The sequence below is a fragment of the Dromaius novaehollandiae genome, chromosome 4, assembly GCF_036370855.1.
Source record: "Dromaius novaehollandiae isolate bDroNov1 chromosome 4, bDroNov1.hap1, whole genome shotgun sequence".
Lineage (NCBI taxonomy): Eukaryota > Metazoa > Chordata > Aves > Casuariiformes > Dromaiidae > Dromaius > Dromaius novaehollandiae.
The window spans coordinates 9406832-9427236 of NC_088101.1; the positions used below are offsets into that span (position 1 = coordinate 9406832).

Sequence of the window (20405 nt, forward strand, 5' to 3'; positions counted from 1 at the left end):
GTGCGCACTCGGTTTTGCTTGCGCGTGCCATGAGTCTGAGGCACCTTTTAGTCTTTTTGTTTGTTTGTTTGTTTGTTGCCTATGGCTCAACACTGCCACATTGTTTGTTTCTGTGGTTTCTGCCTTCTCCCTCTGAGTGCTGAGGACGTTGTCCAGCTGGAACGTGTCTGATGGCTAGCTGAAGAGGATAGGTAAAGTACCGGTCTCAGAATGCAGGAGACCACTGGTCATATTCTCAGCTAGCCAAATTTGTCTTTGGTAAAGCTAAAGAGGAGTTATCAAAATGTTGCTCTAAGCCACTTTTCTGCTTCCCGGACAGTGCTCGGGTTGCCAGTCACTGAGAATGCAGCAGAGGAACCGCTCTCCTTCCCGTTCGCTCCTAGACCCCCAACCCCAGGTTCAAGCTATTTAGAGGGACAAATCAGAATAGAGCATACTCAACCCCACAGCCTTTTTGCAGAATTCAGACCTCAGACTGGAGCTGAACTCTGTAACTGCTAGGATTTCTGTCTAGAAAAATAAATAATGCTACTCACAATCATAAAAACAAATGCAAGAGTCATGAGCAGGTTCGCCAAAGTGACCACACTCTGTCCTGTTGCAATGGCTAGTGCCATAGAAGTGGCTGTGTAGGACACCATCATAAGGGTAAGCAGCATTATAAAGAAGGCTTCTGCTGTTGGTTTCAAACCTTAAAGATCAGAATAAGAAGGTTTTCAGTACGATCCTGCCAAAAGCTGTACCAAAACCAAAAATAAATAGTGCATCCTGCTTGCATAATATGTTTATTTTGCCAACATAGGCTGAGTGCAGTGAGACCTGTGATACTTGTGTGTGCCCTTGTCAGCAGTGCACAAGATGAATAAGGAATATGTCCGTAACTGTAATAACAGCAGAGGAAATGTGCAGAGAAATAGGTAGAAGTTACAGTTGTACTCTATACAGGCCAAGGTGAAGGATTCACCATGGTTTCAAGTTTTCTGTCAAAGGAGCAACTTCTACTGAGCCTTTGTAAGTGGCAATTATACAGCATTTCACTCGTTCCCAGCAGATAGCTCTCCTAATAGCGAGTGGACTTTGCGTGGCTGTAGATTTGGTAGTAGCACGCTCCAGTTGAGCAGTCTCACAAGAGCCTCTTGCTGATGCTGCTTCCTGTTCTTCAGGAAAGAAAAGTCTGAGCAGAGTGAATTGTGATTATTTTTAAATTTTGTTTGTGCTTTCAAATTTTGGGGACATCACAAAAGGGCATTACTAGCTGAAACTTTATCCTAGGAAAATGGTCTGCCTGGAACGTGTTTGGAGTTGGTTGGAGTATGGAGGTCGAAGATGTTCTAGTGTTCTAGAAGTTGGTGCCTGCAATTCTCAAAGTCTTCTTACACGTCAGAAGGCACAAGCCGATAGCAATTCACACGTTACTGAGTTCTTATAACGAAACTTTTCCTTTGATACGTATTCTTGCAAAACGTGCAAGAAGGAAAAAGTATCGTGTAAAAGTCACTGAAAGTTATGATAACCAAAAATGAAAAGGAATAAATCAAACCTACTTAGTATGGATAATGACACTGTTGTTTCTAGGGACAGTGGTGATGAGACATTTTACAGATTCAGACAAGACTGCTTAAAGCTTCAGAAGTGTATCTATCCTGTAAATTGCATAGTATGCTAAAAGCAACAGAGACTTCCATCCAGCAAGCCCAATAACCAGTGTCACACTGATGAGGGAGTGGGGAGAAAAAAAAATATATATATATCCCCATACCCACACATACAAACACACACACACACATATATATGTACATATATAAAATGTGAGTGCGTTGTTGATTTGATTTATTTCAGTGGTGTTCTTATGGGGGGAGGCAGTAATGGAACTTCAGGAGACAATACTTGCCTAACATGAAATAAGTTATACAGGTGAAGATGATGCTTGGTAAAGTCCTCATGGGTATTAAATCAGCCATCAGCTTTGAGATGAAATATGCAGATGTTCTGTAGTACCCACTGATATATTCATGTCTGGAACACATATATATGCAGCATATTACAAAGTTATTCATTAAAAAAAAAAATATTTTCACCTAGCTAGCTTAAATTGGAAAAAAAAAAAAAAGTTCTTTTATGCCTAGGATGTAATGCAAATGTCCACCAAGATACTGTAATAATGGTAGTATTTTCATGTGCAAATGAACATGGACAGTTGTGCACATAATTTTCAGTAAATTTTTGTATCATCAAAATAGAATTAAGCTTAAATTGTTTTTCTTTTCTATATAGTATAATCTGTACAGCTTTAAAGAATCCATTTGGACAGTATTTACTAACTTCAGTAACAAGTCACAAACTTATTAATCAATACTTAATTGAGTTTTCAGGGTTTTTTTCCTACGCGTGTTAATAATTTCAAACTCTGAGCTGCTCTCAATCATAGGTACCATTTTTGAGTGGATTTGCAAACAATTCACTTATGGGCTAAAAGAATACATTTGCAATAGGCAGTAACAATGAAAGAACTTGAAAGGTCTGCATTAGGCATACTTAAATAACAATTTGTTACAGCAGGAAGAAGATAAGCATCCAAATTAAATCTCTCTAACAATAGACAATGTTAACCTTTTCGTATGTTTTACTTACATAAATAATTTTTTTTCCACAACAAAGAGTTCAATAGCTGTAATGCTGCTGAAACACTGATCGGTGGTCAGAAAGAACATTGCACCAACTCTACAAAAAGCAAAACAGTAAGCCGTATTAAAAATGTGACATATTCAGTAGCTTTTACAATATGGCATATATTGACTGAACCATAGTGTGCGGAGCTCAGTAGTATGTGAAGTCCCACGGAATTCCCTGGGAACAGGCTCAGCTACACACCTGGGTCTGTAACAAGCCTGAAACTCTGTACACACAGTGTTTGTTACTAGAATGCAAGATAGCGTGTTCTTTGATACAGTCAAAGGATTGAAAAATGAACTGATTTTCCTTGATTTTTTTCATTCAAATTTCCTTTTACTGGCACTTCTTCTAAAAATTCTGTCAGTGAGGCACTTGTCTGATGAAAACTAGGAGGAACTGATTAAACTACGTGAGAAGTTGTTTTCACCTTTTCTGCTAAAATTAAAGGCTTTGTTTTCACATTTTCATATGCAATTTAAAATTGGACCATTTTTATTTAAGTGCTATGTAGTGTTTTAAGTCTAAGAACCTAGAGCTTTCTAAATTGCAAACCCATATGTAAGGCTACATACGTACAGACGTCAAAATCATACTTAGGCCAGAATCATTTTGAAACCTAGCTTTGTATGCACCTTTTGCCTTACTGCTGTAGATTGAAGTGTGTATGTAGAAGCAGTTGCAAGGTCAAAGCTTTAGTTATCCAAGTTTAAGTAGCCAGGTCTATATATTTTAATCTTTAATCTTTTTATCTTGGGGAAGACTTGCAGAAAACAAGTTAAAATGCTGCAATGATAAAGTAAGCATTTTTAATGTGATGTATGCTGTTCAGCATTTTCAGCAATCTGACTGGCACTGAAGAATATCAGAATATCAACCTACACAAGTAGCATCACTCACTTCGCTTTGACTGCTTGTCCAAGTTTCAACATAAGAGGGCAGAATTGGATCCCTGTATCTCAGTTCTGCACAGAACTTCCAATAGGTAGAAGTACATATTCACCTCAAAGTCATTGAAATAGGCCTGATTTTATTTCCTAACATGAAGAGAGGCATTTGCTTTAAGGGTGTAGTGGTAAGGAGCTCAGTGGTTTCTTCTCAGCTTCCACATTTTTCATTATCTTATCATCATAATGACAGCATTTGATCAATCTTTGGCTATCTAGTACCAAACTGGCTAACCTGTTTTGTAGACCAGTGTAGTCATCTTTTACTCCAAAGAAAATGGCACCTACGAGGAGTCCCAGGAAAGTTGTAACACAGAGCTAAATTAAAAAAAAAGAAAAAAAGAAAAGGAAAAATTTTATCCTCATTGCTTTTAAAGTTCAGGGCTTCAATAATTATTCTGAAACATTCAGATGGTGAGTACAGATTAACAGGAAATGTATTCAGGATGACTAGGGAAAAAGCAATCCAAGTTGGGAAGGGAGTCAGTGGAGGGGTTAGCAACCTGCAGCATAGTGAGATTTTGATTCATGCATCGCAGTATCCTTGGAGAGGTATCTGCGAGACACAGCAGCTCCTGAATCCTGCCCTTGGCAGCAGCCAGCAGCTTCTGCATCAAGCATAGGCAAGGTACCAGAAGGAAATTTAGAGAGGAGGGAAACTACAGAGCTTCATTTGCTCCTGATAGCTCACTTTTCTACGGTGGCACTGGCACTAGACATGTTCCTGGACCTAAAAATGAGAGCAGTCTTTCCTGACTGCATTGCTGGGGGTGATGGTTTATTTTCACATTCCACCGTGCGTAAGTGCTGGATTCTATTGCAAATTTTATTCATGGGATTGTTTTTAACATGAGCCAAGATAGGAGGATCAGGACATATATGTACTGACATTTGCCATCTCTATCACAATTTAAATAGCAAACGTATCAGTGGCCTCGAGGTTATAATTTAAATGACTGAAGTCTGTACATCACAAATTTTTAAGACTAAGTACAAATGACAAAAATCTCGGAAAAAAACAGTATCAGACAGTTCTGTCAGTTTTAAGCCCGAGCGACGCATGAGTCTTAACACCGTAAACCGCTTGATCCATGGTACTGTATCACTAAGATCTTGCCGAAAGGACCAAATGTCAGGGATAGTTCTGCCCCTAAGCCAATTGTAGTGGAAAGCAAGGATCATATCAAGACCAATTTGGAGCAGATTAATGAACAAGGCTTAATGAACTGTGTACCACTTAAAGAATGCATGTAAAATCCCTCTGTAATGAGGGTGAGCAGGTAGAAAAGATTGTGAGAAAAAAGTCAGGGCCATTAACCTTGGGGTATTATGAGATCCTTGAGAGTGTAATTCTTGTCACAAGGTCAAGCTTTTACAAAGCAATTATTACGGATCTCCGTAATATCAACACACAGACACGCACACATACACAAAGCCTTTTAACTTCAGGGATTCTGCACTCGTTTCCTCTCCGTGCTGGCCATTTTGTTCATTCATCACATAAATCTTGATCTGGAAAATTTATACCACTGGCGTGGAACTGATTCTTCTGTTGGCTTCTCCAGAATTGCTCAAAATTGCAGTGGGAGTTTTGCTGATGTTAAGACGACAGAATTTGGCCCAAGAATTAGGGATTCCTAAGGATTAGTCATTCTTCAGAAGAAGTCAGCCAGGCATTCTTTATTTCTGAAGGCAATGTGTAGCTTTAAAGAAATTGCTAGTCATTGTGTTGATTCTTCTAAGAAAGCAGCACCAACAGGGCCAATCATGTATAACATGCTCATCCTCCTTAACAAATGTTAGCACCTGTTGTGTTTTCCGTGACATCTTTTTCAGAACACATCATAATTGTTATGAACAGTCAAGTGATGAAACGATATGCACATTGCAAGACTGTGAAAATATCTCTATACTTGAGTCAACTGCCAGCACTTAATTGGGTGCTGAAGTTTAAATGTACAACGTGTACACGTACAAACGTGTAGTCTGTTACCTTTCCCTCATGAGAAAGATTTGGGGCCTAATGCCACCATGCAAAGCCTGGACAATTAGATGAGAGCCTGAAGGATGTTCCTGAGCGAATGTGTGAAACTACTTGCACAATAATCTACTGACTGTGAGTGGGGAGGAAGGAAGGAACATAGGAGCAGAATACACTGCTGAAAAAGACCTTGGCTCCTGAGATGCTTAAATAGTAAAAAATCACTGAGCAGCCCATCATGCTGCTCAGCTGGGACCATCCAGGACAGCTTCTAATGAATCAGATTTTCAGACCTTTAACTCTCTTAGTTCAGATGCTAATTGTAGTTAAAATACCAAGAGGCAAAACTGTCCCCAGTAGCTTATCTAACATAGAAGTGGAGTAAATTCAACATATAGCACAAACTGACGGACAAGAACAGTGTTACCTGAGCTATGGAGGCTTGAGGGTTTCCAATCAGGTTTTTAAATGCGCGCTTGGACACCCATTTCAGCTGATGACAGAAGGAACTGGCATATGTAATTTGTCTGAAAATTACTTTTGTTTTCTTTTTATTTCCCAAAGAAAAATTCTCAAGTATTGCTTTTGTTTCTTTGTAGTAGGTGGAGTTGGAGTATTGCTCTGCTAACTTCTCGGCCAAAGTTTTATCACGATCAATGTGTTCTTCAGTGATCTCTGCTGAAAAGATAAATATTTGACTGCTTCCTGAATCCACAGGAATATTCTTTAGGAGTTAGGCTGAAAGAGTTACATGAGAGTTACTAATGAAGGAGAAGAATTATTACGCATATTTAGTTCAAGTGATTCATTACACTCAGTCTCATAGCATGTGATTCAAAAGACTATATAAATAAGAGCAAAACTCAACAGAAATGTAGTATTTGTCTGTGCAACCTACCCATAGACAGTGGTTTCACAGCAGACTGAATTGGCAAATTCTTGTGTGCCAATGAAGTTTAAAACTGGCAGCCAGCTGACTTTTACTCAGAGAGGGCTTTTCCCCCTGACTTTCTGTAAGTAAGTGAGCTATTGCTCAGATCTTTTGAGGTTATCACAGATCCCCCCTAGATTTTTAGAGCCAGGTTATAAATGTGCCTATTTCAGCCTGTTCAAGTCTGTTGTAAGTGAATTTCTGCTGGAGCTCTTTTTCCTCCCAGCTCTAGTCCAGCATGTGCTTTTCAGATGAAAAATACAGCATGTGTTGCCAGCTACAACATCAGTTAGGCCCTAAACACAGTATTATTGTAAAACACTAGTTGCTTCCTTGGCAAAGATAGACAGCAACCGTGTGCATGGGCACATAGCATACTCAGTATTTCATTTCCCTTTAAATTCACATGAAAGTAGAGTGCACTATTAATGAGTAACAACAAGCAGCATGAAAAAAACCTGCTGTTCAATGTAGGTGAGATTCGGTTTGTTTGTCTAGGGGATGATTTCAGCTGTACCACAGCTTTAGGGAAGCATCAGGAGAAAAGATGCTGCTGCATTGGTCCCCTGTCTCTGTCCCTATTCCCACCCTGGTCAGAGGTGGCAAATGGTGATTTCATACTAGATAAACCATTTCATTATGTAAAATATATAAAGCATAGCTAAATCATATTATGTCCCTAACCAAAATAGTTGTCCTGATATATCATTAGTGCTTATGTTGGCATTTAGCTGTTTTGCCTTGAGGATGACAGAAAGTTGTTCTGTGCTGAGTTGTAATAAAACAGTTCGTTAAATTCCCAGATTCATCTTTAACATCTAGTAATTTGACTGTGACACAAAAAGATATGGACTGGTTTATGAAGAAATGGATAGCAATGATGAATTACTAAATAGCTAATTATGTGAAGCAAACTTACTGCATAGTTAGCAATATTTCACATAATAAGGAAGTATGTAAATTTGTTCAAAAAACCGTTTTCCATATACAAATAACAAGGATTTAGGATGGATTTTTTTTTCTTTTATCCCTAAAACAACAGTATTTTTTGGTAAAGGAGGTGGTACGAACAGCCATTTGTAACCTGCCTTTCGTGGATCAGCAACAGATATTACTTACATGCGTACAAATAACTCTTTAATGTACGTACGTACAGCACAGTTACTTGTTGTGCGTGACACCTCTAAGTGATCTTTCTGTGTTGCACTGGATACATTCTGGCAAAACACATGTCGTGAGAATTTAAATCATCGCTGTGATTCATACCTGCATTAGCTTCATCTGTCTTGCTCATTGCCACGGCAGTTGAGTCTCCATTAATGACGTCCAGAAAAAAATCAGCAGGGTTGTTGTATGCCTCACACTCGTAACCTGCAGTGACAGCATTACAAGTCCTAAGCAAGCGGTCTGTGGGTGGCAGTGCTTTGCACAGCATCGGTACCCGGCCGTCGTGATACGGCCATGCCCTTATTCCCTCTGAGTAGCCTGCACCATAGCCATAGCAGGCTTCCCAAAGTCAGCGCCTGCCTGGGGGATTAACAACACTGTCAGCTATCTTTGTCAACGAAAGCAAGGTGACAAGTGAGAATATGCCCTTCTGAAATGTACCTAATTAAAACACACCTACTAGTAGTTGCTTAGAAGTCAGCCAAATCATTCAAATTACACATAAAGGTCAAGAGATGGAACACCAAGGGAAAAGCTTAGCTTGTTAAAATCTCAGCCTTGCTAGTACAGACTATATTCAATTCTGGTCAAGTGCTATTGGCATATTTTCAAGTTACTGCACACTAAACATCTTCCTCTCGGTTGTCCCTGTTGTGACTAGCGTTACCCATGAAAGCTTACCGACAGATTTGAAGTACTCAATGGCATTCTGAGCTGGCCCGTGGTACAGCATCCTCCCTTCAGCCAACAGTGTAAGGTTATCAAACAGTCGGAATATGGAGTACCGAGGCTGGTGAATGGAAAAGATGATTGTTTTTCCTTGTTTTGCCATCCTGGATGTGAAAGTGAAGAATAACAGAGATGCTAGCTTTGCAAACCCTTTCAGAATTTAGATAGAGAATTTACAAGTTCAATTAAGCCTTATGTTCCACAGTCTAGTGTAAGGGGGAGGGAAGAGGGAAAGAAAAAAAAACATGCAGAGCAAGTACTTAGGTCATATTTATCATGTCTGTGTGAAAAAGAAAGTTTAGCTGTGCATCTTGTTGGAGATTCACAAATCTCCAACAAATTCCAAAAAGGTTGGATTCAAAACCTGGGAAGGTTTTCAGACAGAGAGAAGGCTCTGGAGAGAGGTATTTAAGTCCTCTTTGATTGCATGAAATGCAAAATGATCTAAAACTTGAAAGTAGAGAGTGTGTTGTACTTGTTTTCCCAAAGACAGTCCTGAGATTTTGTGATGGGGAAAAAGCTAGCTGTGTGTTAACTACCCTCAGTATTAAAATCCATCACCTTACCAGACTGTACAACAGGCACTTTAATCGCTTTTTTGTCACCTACAATAATGGAGATAACTGTAACTAAAAACCCAGCTATCACTCACAAATTACAGTCCCGGTGTGCATTTGCTTCTAGCAAGACACTTTGCATACTACTGCGAGTAGCTGCTTTGGAGTGAGCGAATTCATACAGCCTTTTTTCTACTGCCCGTGCAATCTTGGCTCACCGGTAAACAGTTATGTGTCTGATTTCCCCGCTTGCTCAATCTAACAGGAATTTAAGTAAAATATCACTGAAATTTAGCAGAGTTGAATGGTGAAAATAGGAAGCTGGTTCTGAGGCAAACACCTTTTCAGGAGCAGCAGGACAGCATTAGCAGTACTGGCATCGAGTCCGGTAGTTGGCTCATCCAAAAACAAGACAGCAGGATCTATAATGAGCTCCATCCCAATACTCGTCCTTTTCCTCTCTCCTCCGGACACACCACGGATGAACTGGGTGCCAACCTGACACAAAACAAGAAACTTGTGTCATTTGATCCGATATCAAAGTACTTTAGTGAACAGCATCCTACCAACACGTCAGCAAGTCGGAAGAGTTCTGAGAAATTTTGACCCCGCTCTCAGATACGCTTTAGGTGTTACCTCGCGGTGGCTCTGCTGCATGTACGGGCCATTCCTTAATGTTAATATCAGCTGAGGTTTTCACTTTTTTCCAACCACGGACTACCTTTCCCTTTCCCCATAGTGCAATAGTGATGGAGGTATCAGCGCAGAGTCCATAAGGGTAGATAGCCATATAGGTTTCATGTATCCCTGTGCTATTAAAAGCCTGTTTAATTCTACATTATGTACTTGCCATATGGAGCCGTTTGATTATTTCAAAACATCATTTAATATTTGTTCACAATTTAAGCAGCACATTTACATGCCATTACCTTGGAATCTGCCACTTTGTTCAAACCCAGTTGCTTGATGATCTGGTTAACTCGTTCATTTTTTTCCTGTTCCCTCACTGACTGCGGCAAACGGAGTGCTGCTGAGAACTGGAGATTTTCTCTTACAGTCAGGGTTCCCATCACCACATCATCCTTCCAAAACAAAAAGCAGATACTTGGTGTTCATTTTACAGTCGCTATTTCTTCTTCTTAGAACTACTTGTATATGTGTTTTATGCTGTCCTTGCATGCAGAGGGACAGTGGCAACTGCTAGAACGTGTTGTAAGATGCAACTTTAACACCTAAATGTCATCGCAGACAGTTGATTTCATGCACATATTTCTATCTGCCTTTATTTATAAGGCAAAGCAATATAGGAACATCTTCTGTCACACATGATATCAAAATGCATATACAGAACTACTTTTGATGTATTCTTACCGCTTTCAGCTTTTTGGAGGTGTGGCGTGAGATACTGAAGGGCTGAAGGGAGCTAAAGAGCAGGTACAGTTCAGGTTGTTTTTGTTGTGTTTGTTAATGCAGCCTCAGCTGACCGCAGATAAAAGCAGGAAGAAGAAAAGAAAGAAAAAGAAAGTGTGGCTCAATTATTGTAGGATATTAAGGACAGAGATCCAAATACGAAACGGAATCTTTCCCTATGAAGGTAGATGTGTAGAGAGTTGCTACCGCACAGGCCTCGACTCTTTCATAAAGGCGAGTTACATGTAACACTGCAACAGTAGTTGTTTTGTCATACAGCTGCAGTCAAAAAGCCACAGAGACATCAAATTACTTACCTGTACTACATATCCAGAGGTACATTTAAAGTTGGCAGGCTGAGGAGCTCCATTTATCAAAATGTCTCCTGAAAGCCCATGAGGATCTTTCCTTGCAGCCAAAATATCAAGCAGACTAGAAGAAAAGTCAGTCACTTTATAAAATCAGTGTGTAAGAGCTGAGGTCCCTGAACACCAAACCCAGTTCATGAAATAGACAGCTACATACAAACATTCCATATTAAAAATCTGCTATTAAAAAAGCCTCCAGCAACTTTCAAGGGCAGAGTTTCTTCTGTCCTCGTCTCCTAAGGAAGTGAGGTCTGTGCAATTTCACAGCACATTTGTGTGTCTGTGCCTCTGTCATTTGTCTCCTTACGACCTTTGAACTTGTTGGCCATTTTCAGCCAAATTAAGCAGATCGTTGGAAGCCTCAATGACAGCAGTCCTGCAAGTTTTGAAAAAAAAACAGGGAATAGAAAAGGAGAGGGATGCCATTAGTGTCTTATGGACACAGTGTAAGCTCAACTATTAGACATTAGAGTAAAGTTCGTTTTGCAAATGCGCCTTCGAGCATCCAGTAAAGCACAGATTCTGTTTGAAGCTTTTCCTGTGGTGAGGTCATTAATGGACTTCTTTTTTAATGAGTATTTGCACCACAGCCTTTTGCTGACTCAGTTAAGTAGTAGTGATTGTGACAGATATGCTTTGGAAACCAGACTTCCTTTGCTCTTTTACTCAATTCATTATTCATTTACTAATATAGGCTTTCTGATTTTCCTAGAATGATATATAAAGACAGTGTATCAGTACACTGTTTACAAAAAACAAAATTACCTCTTTGCCATTTAAGCTAATTGTTTTTTGCATTCAAGTATTTCTCAGAAATGAGTAAGATTTGCACAGATATAAATGAAACCAAATTCTTGCCCTGAAAGTCTTGTTCATTACTGCTAAATACGTACAGGTTCATTTTCTCTTTGGCGTAATTTCTCTGTAGAGCAAAGAGAATACTTACGAAGATTTACCACTGCCAGTGGGTCCCAAAATTGCATTCAGTCCTGGTCTCATAATGCCACTGTAAGACAAAATCGATGTTTTTTTTCTCTCACTGTTGCATCTGGTAGGCTAGTTTAAATTATTTGGAGAACTACCTTCTCCATCCCATTCCTTCTGGAAGTAATAAATCTGACTGCTGACAAACAGTAATTGCTTAACTCCACCGTAATTTTTATTCCTAACTCAAGGAGAACTAATCTTCATATAATGAAAACCAACAGAAAATTGTAATAAAAAATAGCAAAACCTGTATGGATGCTTTGTCCCCGATGTGTCTCTAGACATGAAGCAGCACGTGCTTGCTTTAAACACATTCAGTTGGAGAATTTTTTTTCTCTTAGCAGCTCACTATAGACAGAACATACTATGGACTTGTCTGTATTTAAAGAAGCTGGACTTAATAGTTTTTCTGAACCTGATTTTAAAGAATAAGCTCAAAAGCCAGATGGAAGTGGCTAGTAAGTATTTAGCTGGGGAAACAGCCATTTTGCGTTACAAAGAATGAGACAAATATACGGAAATACTGCTGCCATTGCTTTTTGTTTGCTGGAACCCGTGAAGGCACCACTGATAATTCCCCTCACTTGCCCCTAAAATTTGCACTCAACAAGCATTTGTGCACATAAGAATTAGGCTGTACAAACAAATGCCTGTCTGTATGTTATAATACTAGGTTTATGCACTGTAGTAACATGCTGACCATGCAAAAGTAGAGATTGCTGCCTAAACAGTTATTGTTGTATGCAATATAAATAGTTACTTGTGCAGGGCATCAGCAAGCTTCCAGCCAAAAGAAAGCAAAATGAGCCCGATAAGTTATGGGTGACAGAGCCTAGGTAACTCAGCTGAAGTAAATTAGCACTGAATTACAGCGAACTAGAAAACTGGCAGAAGGGCTTGGAATTTGGAAATGGCAAAAAAATTGAAAGTCTTTTATCCATCGTTGCTTCCCATTTATTTTAACTGTTTTTTGTCACATCCCTTGCTTTTGACCAAGAAGCCACAACTTTGCTACTAAACTTAGCAAGCCAAAGATAGAAACGATCGACGCAGTAAATTCCATTTGTTTAACCTCAGTAACGCGCCAATCTCTGGAACAGTTTTTTAGGGGAAGAGTAGTTAAAAGTTATGAAAATAAATGGAAAAATAGGGATAAAAGACAACCTGTGTTTAACAAAGTAGATCACATCATACTGCTAGCTTTCTTTAATATAGTTGATTTTCTGTAGAGCCTAAGTGCAGGTCTGCAGTTATGGATCAGACACCATAAAAATCTTGGGATCCCGTGCAAAGAAACTAGAAAAGGAGAATCCAACCCTTGTAGGCCAGGTTATGGAATGGAAAGTAAAAACAGCTGAACAGATTTCAGGAAAGGAATGTTTATGTATGTGTATCTGCACAATTTGCAAATTTACTGTTCTCTAGTCTCCATACAAATGCTTTTTATTTATCTTCAAACGAAGCTCTCAAGACTCTAATAATCTCAAAAGCCTCCCTGGAGTCAAGCTAATCTAGTCAAGAACTCTCGTGCACAACTTTGAGAAGCTACATAACTAAATAGCTTATTTTAAACTTGCAAGAATTTCCCCTCTGAGCGGTATATGAATGCTGCTTGCTAATAATGTCTGAGACAGCATCAGAAAAGTATTTGACTTTGAAACTCTTCAATAAAACACATTAAAAAAGACATAGAAATTACAAATGAACCCGAAATGTTTTCAACCCTGTTTAATGTTGATCAGGGGTGAATTGTAGCATACTTTCTAAACTCTCAAGGCCACTGCAGCATGAGCAATCCAAGTGGATCCTGAGGACAGCCAGCTACTAAGCTGAAGCCAGTGGTTCGTATGCTGTCACTGTTTTGGTGACAAAGCATTTTCTAGCTTTTTAAGATGACCCCAAAGCACATTATCGCACTCAGGTATCTTGCATGATGTTAGAGAACCTAAACTAGAAAAGCAAGCAGCCAGGTTCAGCCTAGGAAATGATATATGCTAATGATCAGTAAGAGTTCCACTAAATTGATCTGTTTTGATAGCAGTAGTGTCATTCAAAAAACCCTCAAGCTTTCAAAAAAGCCCACGCAGCTTCCCATTGTAACAAAAAAATCATGGCCTGATCCCTCTTAAGTACTCATGTTTGAAAAGCATTCTAAGGTCGTTATTAGGTTCCACGTGAACCACATGAAAATAGTCACGGTCTAATTATTAATAATTAATACATGAACCTACCAGTTATGAGAGGAATTCTGTGTGAACTCTCAGTTTGGTGCAGGAAATGTCAAATACATTTAATACTGTCTTTCTGGATAGCTATTAGATAAAACCTTCACTCCTGGATGCATAACACAATACAGTGTGTAATTACAGTAGATATAACATTAAAAGACAGGTTATGGCTACAGAAAGCCTATATTTGTGTGGTCTCCAAACATGCAGCGTATTCTAGTCTATATTGTGGGAAGTCTGGTTTTGATGTTGGTATGAGTTTTGTAAGAGAAAGGAGTGCAGGAGCAAGATCTGTTGTGTAGTAGCAAAGCCCCTCATGTAATATTTTGGGTGCTAGAAGCAGTGGTATCCTTCTAATTGGGATAATGTAGAGATTACCCAGTTTTCACTGCCAGCCGGGAACACCAGGCTGTTAGTTTACTTCTATGTTCCTATGCAGAAATTTTATAAAAACTTGACACGTAGCTTGTTGTTCATGTGGCATACCTGAGAGTATTTTAGCCGGAAAACTGGCTAAAACTGCAATTATTTCTTAGCTTTGCTGCCTGGAGGGTATATATCAGGGAATTTAGATTAGATTAGATGATGCTCTTTCTGAGGCTCACCTTTTATGCAGAACATTGCATATATAATGGAAGAGATTTTATCCAATGTAAAAAGAGAGTTTACTTTCTTTTACTGTTTTTTATCTTCTGAGACTGTTATAATTTTAAGATTCCATGATTAGATGTAAAAACCCGTACATACCATGACAGTTTTGGGGTACTGTTAAGCTTGGTTTCTTGTGAGATTTTACTTCTTACAGGCAGCCTGACAGAATGTGGCTTTTAGGGAAGAGGGCTTCTTCAGTGTTTCAGTTTTTATAAGATGCAAATTACTGACATTGAAGAGTGAGATGTTTGATAGGGCTCCCATTTAAGGAGACATTAAAAATAGAAAAGACTTTTTTCAGCCTGGATAAGGACAAGCAAGAGAAAGAGTCGACAGAAGTAAATAAAGCAATGAATGATAAAGCAGAAAAAAGTGGCATTTCAGTGTTTCTCATGGTTTACGAACTAGTGGACAGAACTGATATTCTGAACAACAGGTTACAAACCAAAGGAAGAGTATACTTTTTCCACAGCGTGCATAGCTATGGTGGAAAGCACTGCTGTGGGACATTTTGGATCCCAGAAACAAACACACTAAAACCACAGACTAACTCATGGAAAAGAAGTTCAGTGAGGGTTCTTAAACGCAATAATGCGAATACATCCTTTGGCTTCAGAAGTGCATGAACCTCACCAGAAACAGTGTGGGCACAGTGGGGGAAGAGTCGCTCCATGTTTGCTCTTTCCCTGAACTCTGGTACTGGTCGTTATCAGCCATCCGAGCCCCGAGCACCGGGCTTTGGATCTGGCCCAGGTCCAATGACATGCGACACGGGAGGCTTGGCTTTCCTCTCCTTCACCATTTCCCAGACTTTCTGAAACATATTTGTTCCTCCTGTAATATCTTAATGTGGGAACTTCTGGTTCCACAGATGAAGAAACATATACATTATATATATGTAGTATATGATTTTAACACAAAATACCATATATAATGAAGCAAATGCAGATGTTGCGTTTTGTAAAAGGGGAAGGCATAATGTGTGTTAAATGTTAGTTTAGTACAACAAGCTAAAAGATAAGTCTTCCTCTCACACCACTGCAAATCACTAATATAAGCCAACTGAGTAACAATAATATACAGATCGCTCAAGGAGAATAGTAAAGGTTTTAATAGTCCATATTTAGGAGGTATGGAAACTGCAAATGGTAAAAGAAATTGCATGGGCAAAGAGCAGGACAGACAGCTATACGAAAGGGCTAATCTTTGAGGCAGAAATTAAAGTTGGGGAGCTGAAAGTCATGGGTAACTGGGAACAGCATGTTGTACAAGTACTTGCCCCTCAGTTTAACTAAGTAACTGTGAATGGGCAAACTTTATGTACAGATTATGGAACAAGGGCTATATAATGGCATGACTCTTATATAGCAGTAATGCAAAATGTTGTGCAAAAGAAAAAAAGTTTTACATACCCTCAAAATTAATTTAACCCTGGTTTATATTACTGCCTTAAACATTATAAGTTAATCCCTCCCAAAAGTAACCTTCTGAAAGACTGCCTTTTTAATGAATTCTGCTTTCACTGAAATAGTAGATTTTTAAAGGTGATCATAGGTTATAATGTAGAAATCTGTAGCCTGAACTGAATTTACAAGAATGGAGCATCCCAGAACATTTGGTGCACTCTGTCTGTCCTCACTCCCTGTGGTACGTACATTTTTTACTTCACTTGTAGCATGAGGGCATGACGTAGGATGACTTCACATGTAAGGAGCTTCATGGGATCAGTACAATCAAATTCTGTGGCCAAGAAAAGTTATCAGTCGTTTTGACTTTTCAGATCCTTAGGAAATTGGTTTATTTGTGTATATTCCATTTTTCACTATAGCACCCCATGCTCTTCAATGGCATGACTGTGCCATTTTCCAGACCTGCCATGTGAAACCTGCACTGGTCTTTCCTGTCCCCCGAGATGAACTGCCGCCTTAGGAAAGGAGACACGAATATCCAGGACAGGATGTTCGTTTCTCCGTTAAACACCACGTCACGGTGGGGGACTAGCTAGGTACTGTAAATCAACCCAACTAGCCTGTATGCCACTGTACTGTAGCGGCCGAAATGCTGGCCGGGAGCTGGGAGGAATGAGGTTTAGCATTGCCAGCTTTGTGCCTCAGCTCTAGCAACTGTGGACCACTGGGGCCTGGCCAGAATCTTACAACACATGTAAGAACAGCCTAATACGTGAGCTGGCAGCTAATGCGCAGCAACCATATGCGTGTATTTTTTCTAATTTGTTTTCTAAATGTTGACCAAATTCTGTACATTGTTCTTAGTGGCTCTGTGGCTTCAGCGGACTTAGTTGTCAAGAAGAGAAATAAAACACATATACTCTAAAGAGAAGTTTAAATACATACTTAATATCTCTCAAAACCTCTTTATCAACTGTTTTTTTACAGAACAGGAACCCACTCTTCATCTTCACATAGTAGCAGATGTTGTGGAAAGTTAACGTGCTCCCTCCTCTGCTGGCTAAGTCTGGAGAGGATCGCTGTCCTCTAGGGCTGCCGTTTGTGCTCGAGTCCGACATCGGAATACTTATGTGTGACTGGCCTTCTGCCATTTTTCCTCTATAAATGAAAAATAGGGAAAAAAAAAAAAGATTAGTATTAAGAAAGACATGTCTTAATGCAGTGCAGCCACGTTTGTGTAAATGCTCTACAGGAAGTCTAGTATTCCACTGGAATAGTTTCTGGGTGCGTAGGCAAAGAGCTCTTGTGTCCTGCGTCGTGCGCCTGCCCCTCCATCCCACTGCATGCGCCGTGCAAACTCCCCCCGTGGATGGCGGGTGTCTGGTTGCTCCAGCGTTCAGGCGCTGGGCCTGCTGCTGTGGCCCTTGCTCTTGGCCTCTTTCAGACAGGCAGTTTGGGTTCCGTGGACTCGAACCTTAAGAGGACTCTGAGTGGATGTGGAGCTGGGCCTGCCGTGTTGCTTTACTGCTCATGTCGTATCAGGGAGTTAGAAGGGTCCCTCCGCATCCTCTTCTCCAGTTACAAGCAAGCAGGTGCCTTTTGCAGCGGGTTTTAGCTTGACATGATACTCTATCTGCAGGGCTGCCGTTGAGAGACAGGTTTTGGAAATAAACTCTGCAAGCCTTTTGGAAATCACAGATACAACACGTGGTCAGCTGAAAGGTCAGCTCAGAATTTGTGAGCGCCAAAAGGACCTGGCTTTCTTCCATCCTAACGTTTGGTCGGACTTTTTTTACAGTTTTGAACATGCTTAGAGTTTGCCCTTTAGATGCTATTTGAAACGGACGGTTTGAAAGTAAAGATACTCACCTTACCTCTAGCACTCCTGTGCAACATCACCACAATCTGAAAATTGGTTTGTTTTTTTTTTTTGATCAGAATAATTTTGCTCAGACTGTGGGAATAAGCAACTTGACATATTTGCTGAGTAATTCTCTTCACTGGATTTATTGCTAACATAACCAATAGCAGAGAGCTGTTGTGTAATAACTACAGTTATTTCTCCTCCTGTCCTCAGTCAGGTTCCTATCTCTAAGGCCATCTCAAGGCAGTTTTGAGAAACACAACCTGCCTGCCAGCAAGGAATCCACGCCCAGGGAGATCCTTGGCTGACCTCGTACAGGCAGGCCTCGGTCCCCTTCGTATTACCTAAGTGGCAGAGAAAAAATTGAGATCATCTGGCCTCTCCTTACATATCAAAGTGACTTCTCTGGGTCCAATCCCTTTAATGGTAACTAGGGAAAATGTTAATAATCCAGCAATTCTGGGGAACAGAGAAGGAAGATAAGCAGTTAGGAGCTTTAGGAAGATCAGTCCCATATGTTAGCATAGTTATACTGCTTAGGAAGAAAACAGTGAACTGAGTCTTTTTCAGACATGCTGAATGAATTTCTTTGTTAGTGCTGGTCTCATGAACAGGCATATCTGCATGGAAAGGTTTGTTCATCAGTTTTCCAAAAGTTGTGATCCCAAAGCTAGCAGAAAGTTGCCTCTTTTGACAAAAGTATGGTCTCCCATGCCAGCAAAAATGTAGGGTGTGAATGTTTTAGCACTCAGTCAGTAATCTTGGCCCAATTTTCCCTAAAACGAAAAGAAATTGTGCCTCAAATATAACAAGACTAGCTTCATTTTTAATTTAAACTAAAACGGATTTTGAGGGAATTGAACACCAATTGACTGTGTAATATTTAAAGCCTGAGGCCTTTAATGGATAAACCACATGCATTCCTTTATACTTGTCCCAGAGAAGACTTGTCTGCCTACAGAAGAGCAGCTCATTTTGTAAGGCTAGTTAGATACTAGTTTTTGTGCTAATCTGGCTGGGCATCAGTCATTGCCATTTTAAAGGATGTTTTGGTGAAGCAGAGCTGTACATTCAGAACTACAGCCACGACTTTTCACTTTATGTTTCACCATATGATGAGCAGAAGTTTGCTAGCGTGCCAGGCAGGGTAGCAAACACTCAACCACAGAGCAAACACCACGGTAGGACATTACAAAATCCCTTGAACTACTGGACAGCCCACAGCATGGAGTGAGTGCAAAATTCCTCACAAGAGAGTGCGACTCTAACCTTCGTATGTCACTACATCTGTAATGTCTCTAGATCGCGATGTTACATGATCTACAATTTTTCTCAGATTAAGGTTTCAGCATTAATGATTTAATATTACGAGCATAGTAAACATAGCTTGTGCAGTTGTGGGAGGGTGAGCTGCAGTCTGACCTCAGACATTGATAGAATAGTTAAATTCTTTCTGGTTTGTTTTGGGTTTGTTTTGGGTTTTTCCTTTTGTCAGGGCCAGAATAAAAACCTAACTCTTCGCACTTGTACTCAATTTGCAGAACTACTTTTTAGAAAACAAACTTTTCCTGTAGCGATTAAACAAACTCAATCTGTAAGCACTGGCAGACAATAAACACAGGGTCACAAACTGTTTTTTTGATTACAAGGTCACACTATTTTTATGGAGTCAGTCTTAAGAACAGGCTGGCACACTGTATGCTGAAGTTAAATTTTATTTACCAATTAAGTTATGAGTAGTTTATGTAGCTCTCTGCACAGAACATTTTAGAAGCTAGATATCTAAATCAGCTACAAGAAGATTAGACACATCCATAGTACACAGGTCTCTCAGAGGCTATTTAATTACAGCACTCTGAAAGAAACCTCAAGTTCAGGAACACCCTAGCCCATGACTGTGCAACTCTGCCGGAGAAAAAATACTGTTCTTTCATATTGCCGCTTTTTAAGGTATCCATTCCTGGCAGCTTCAGGTCGAGACAGCATGGCACGTGATGCTATAACGAGCATACGCTGATCACGGTGGCACGGGGTGATGCTGTGCGTGGGAGACACAGCTTTAGTCGCTTTGTTAATCCCTCCTGAAGGCTGCCCACGCAGACCAAGTTGTATTTGTGGGCATACCATTTATCAATTTCAAAATTCAATTTCAAAAAATTCTATTTCAAATTTTTGTTTTTTACTGAAAATGTCGTACACTTTCAGAGCTCTGGAATCCATCACGGAATGAAATTAGAAATTATTACAAATATTCATTTGCGTAAAATATGAATAGCTATCGGTCACTGTGTGAAAACTGTGTTACCTACATCTCTTCTCAAGTGAGCCTTACATTACATTATGGCAGCTCTTTGGGATGGTAAAATTACAGGATTCTGGAAATGTTGGTTGCAAGGGATGCCTGGTAGTCACATAATCCTACTTCTTGCTTCAAGTGGGACTATCGCCAATACTAGCTCAGGTCAGCCATGGCTTTGCCTGGTTGAATCTTGAAAACCTCCAGGCA

The 20405-nt window shown here is 39.9% G+C and overlaps 1 protein-coding gene and 1 long non-coding RNA gene across 4 annotated transcripts in view; one reads left to right on the top strand and one right to left on the bottom strand.

Moving 5' to 3' along the window:
* LOC135328117 (uncharacterized) overlaps positions 1-20405 on the top strand; it is a 37016-nt gene that overhangs the window by 4727 nt on the left and 11884 nt on the right. The gene's annotated exons all lie outside the window — the stretch shown is intronic.
* The window catches only part of ABCG2 (ATP binding cassette subfamily G member 2 (JR blood group)), a 28549-nt gene that overhangs the window by 2838 nt on the left and 5306 nt on the right, over positions 1-20405 (bottom strand). For 2 of the 3 annotated variants that reach the window (XM_064510387.1, XM_026102743.2), the window contains exons 2-13: positions 16981-17193; positions 11707-11766; positions 10710-10824; positions 9912-10064; positions 9323-9480; positions 8378-8529; positions 7796-7900; positions 6026-6276; positions 3853-3935; positions 2632-2721; positions 1892-2016; positions 537-691 (exon numbers count right to left, since the gene is read on the bottom strand). In XM_064510387.1, the coding sequence (XP_064366457.1) occupies positions 537-691; positions 1892-2016; positions 2632-2721; positions 3853-3935; positions 6026-6276; positions 7796-7900; positions 8378-8529; positions 9323-9480; positions 9912-10064; positions 10710-10824; positions 11707-11766; positions 16981-17186 (1653 nt within the window). In that variant the 5' untranslated portion in view covers positions 17187-17193. The remainder of the gene's footprint in view (positions 1-536; positions 692-1891; positions 2017-2631; positions 2722-3852; positions 3936-6025; positions 6277-7795; positions 7901-8377; positions 8530-9322; positions 9481-9911; positions 10065-10709; positions 10825-11706; positions 11767-16980; positions 17194-20405) is intronic. The other variant, XM_064510388.1, reaches the window with a different exon arrangement.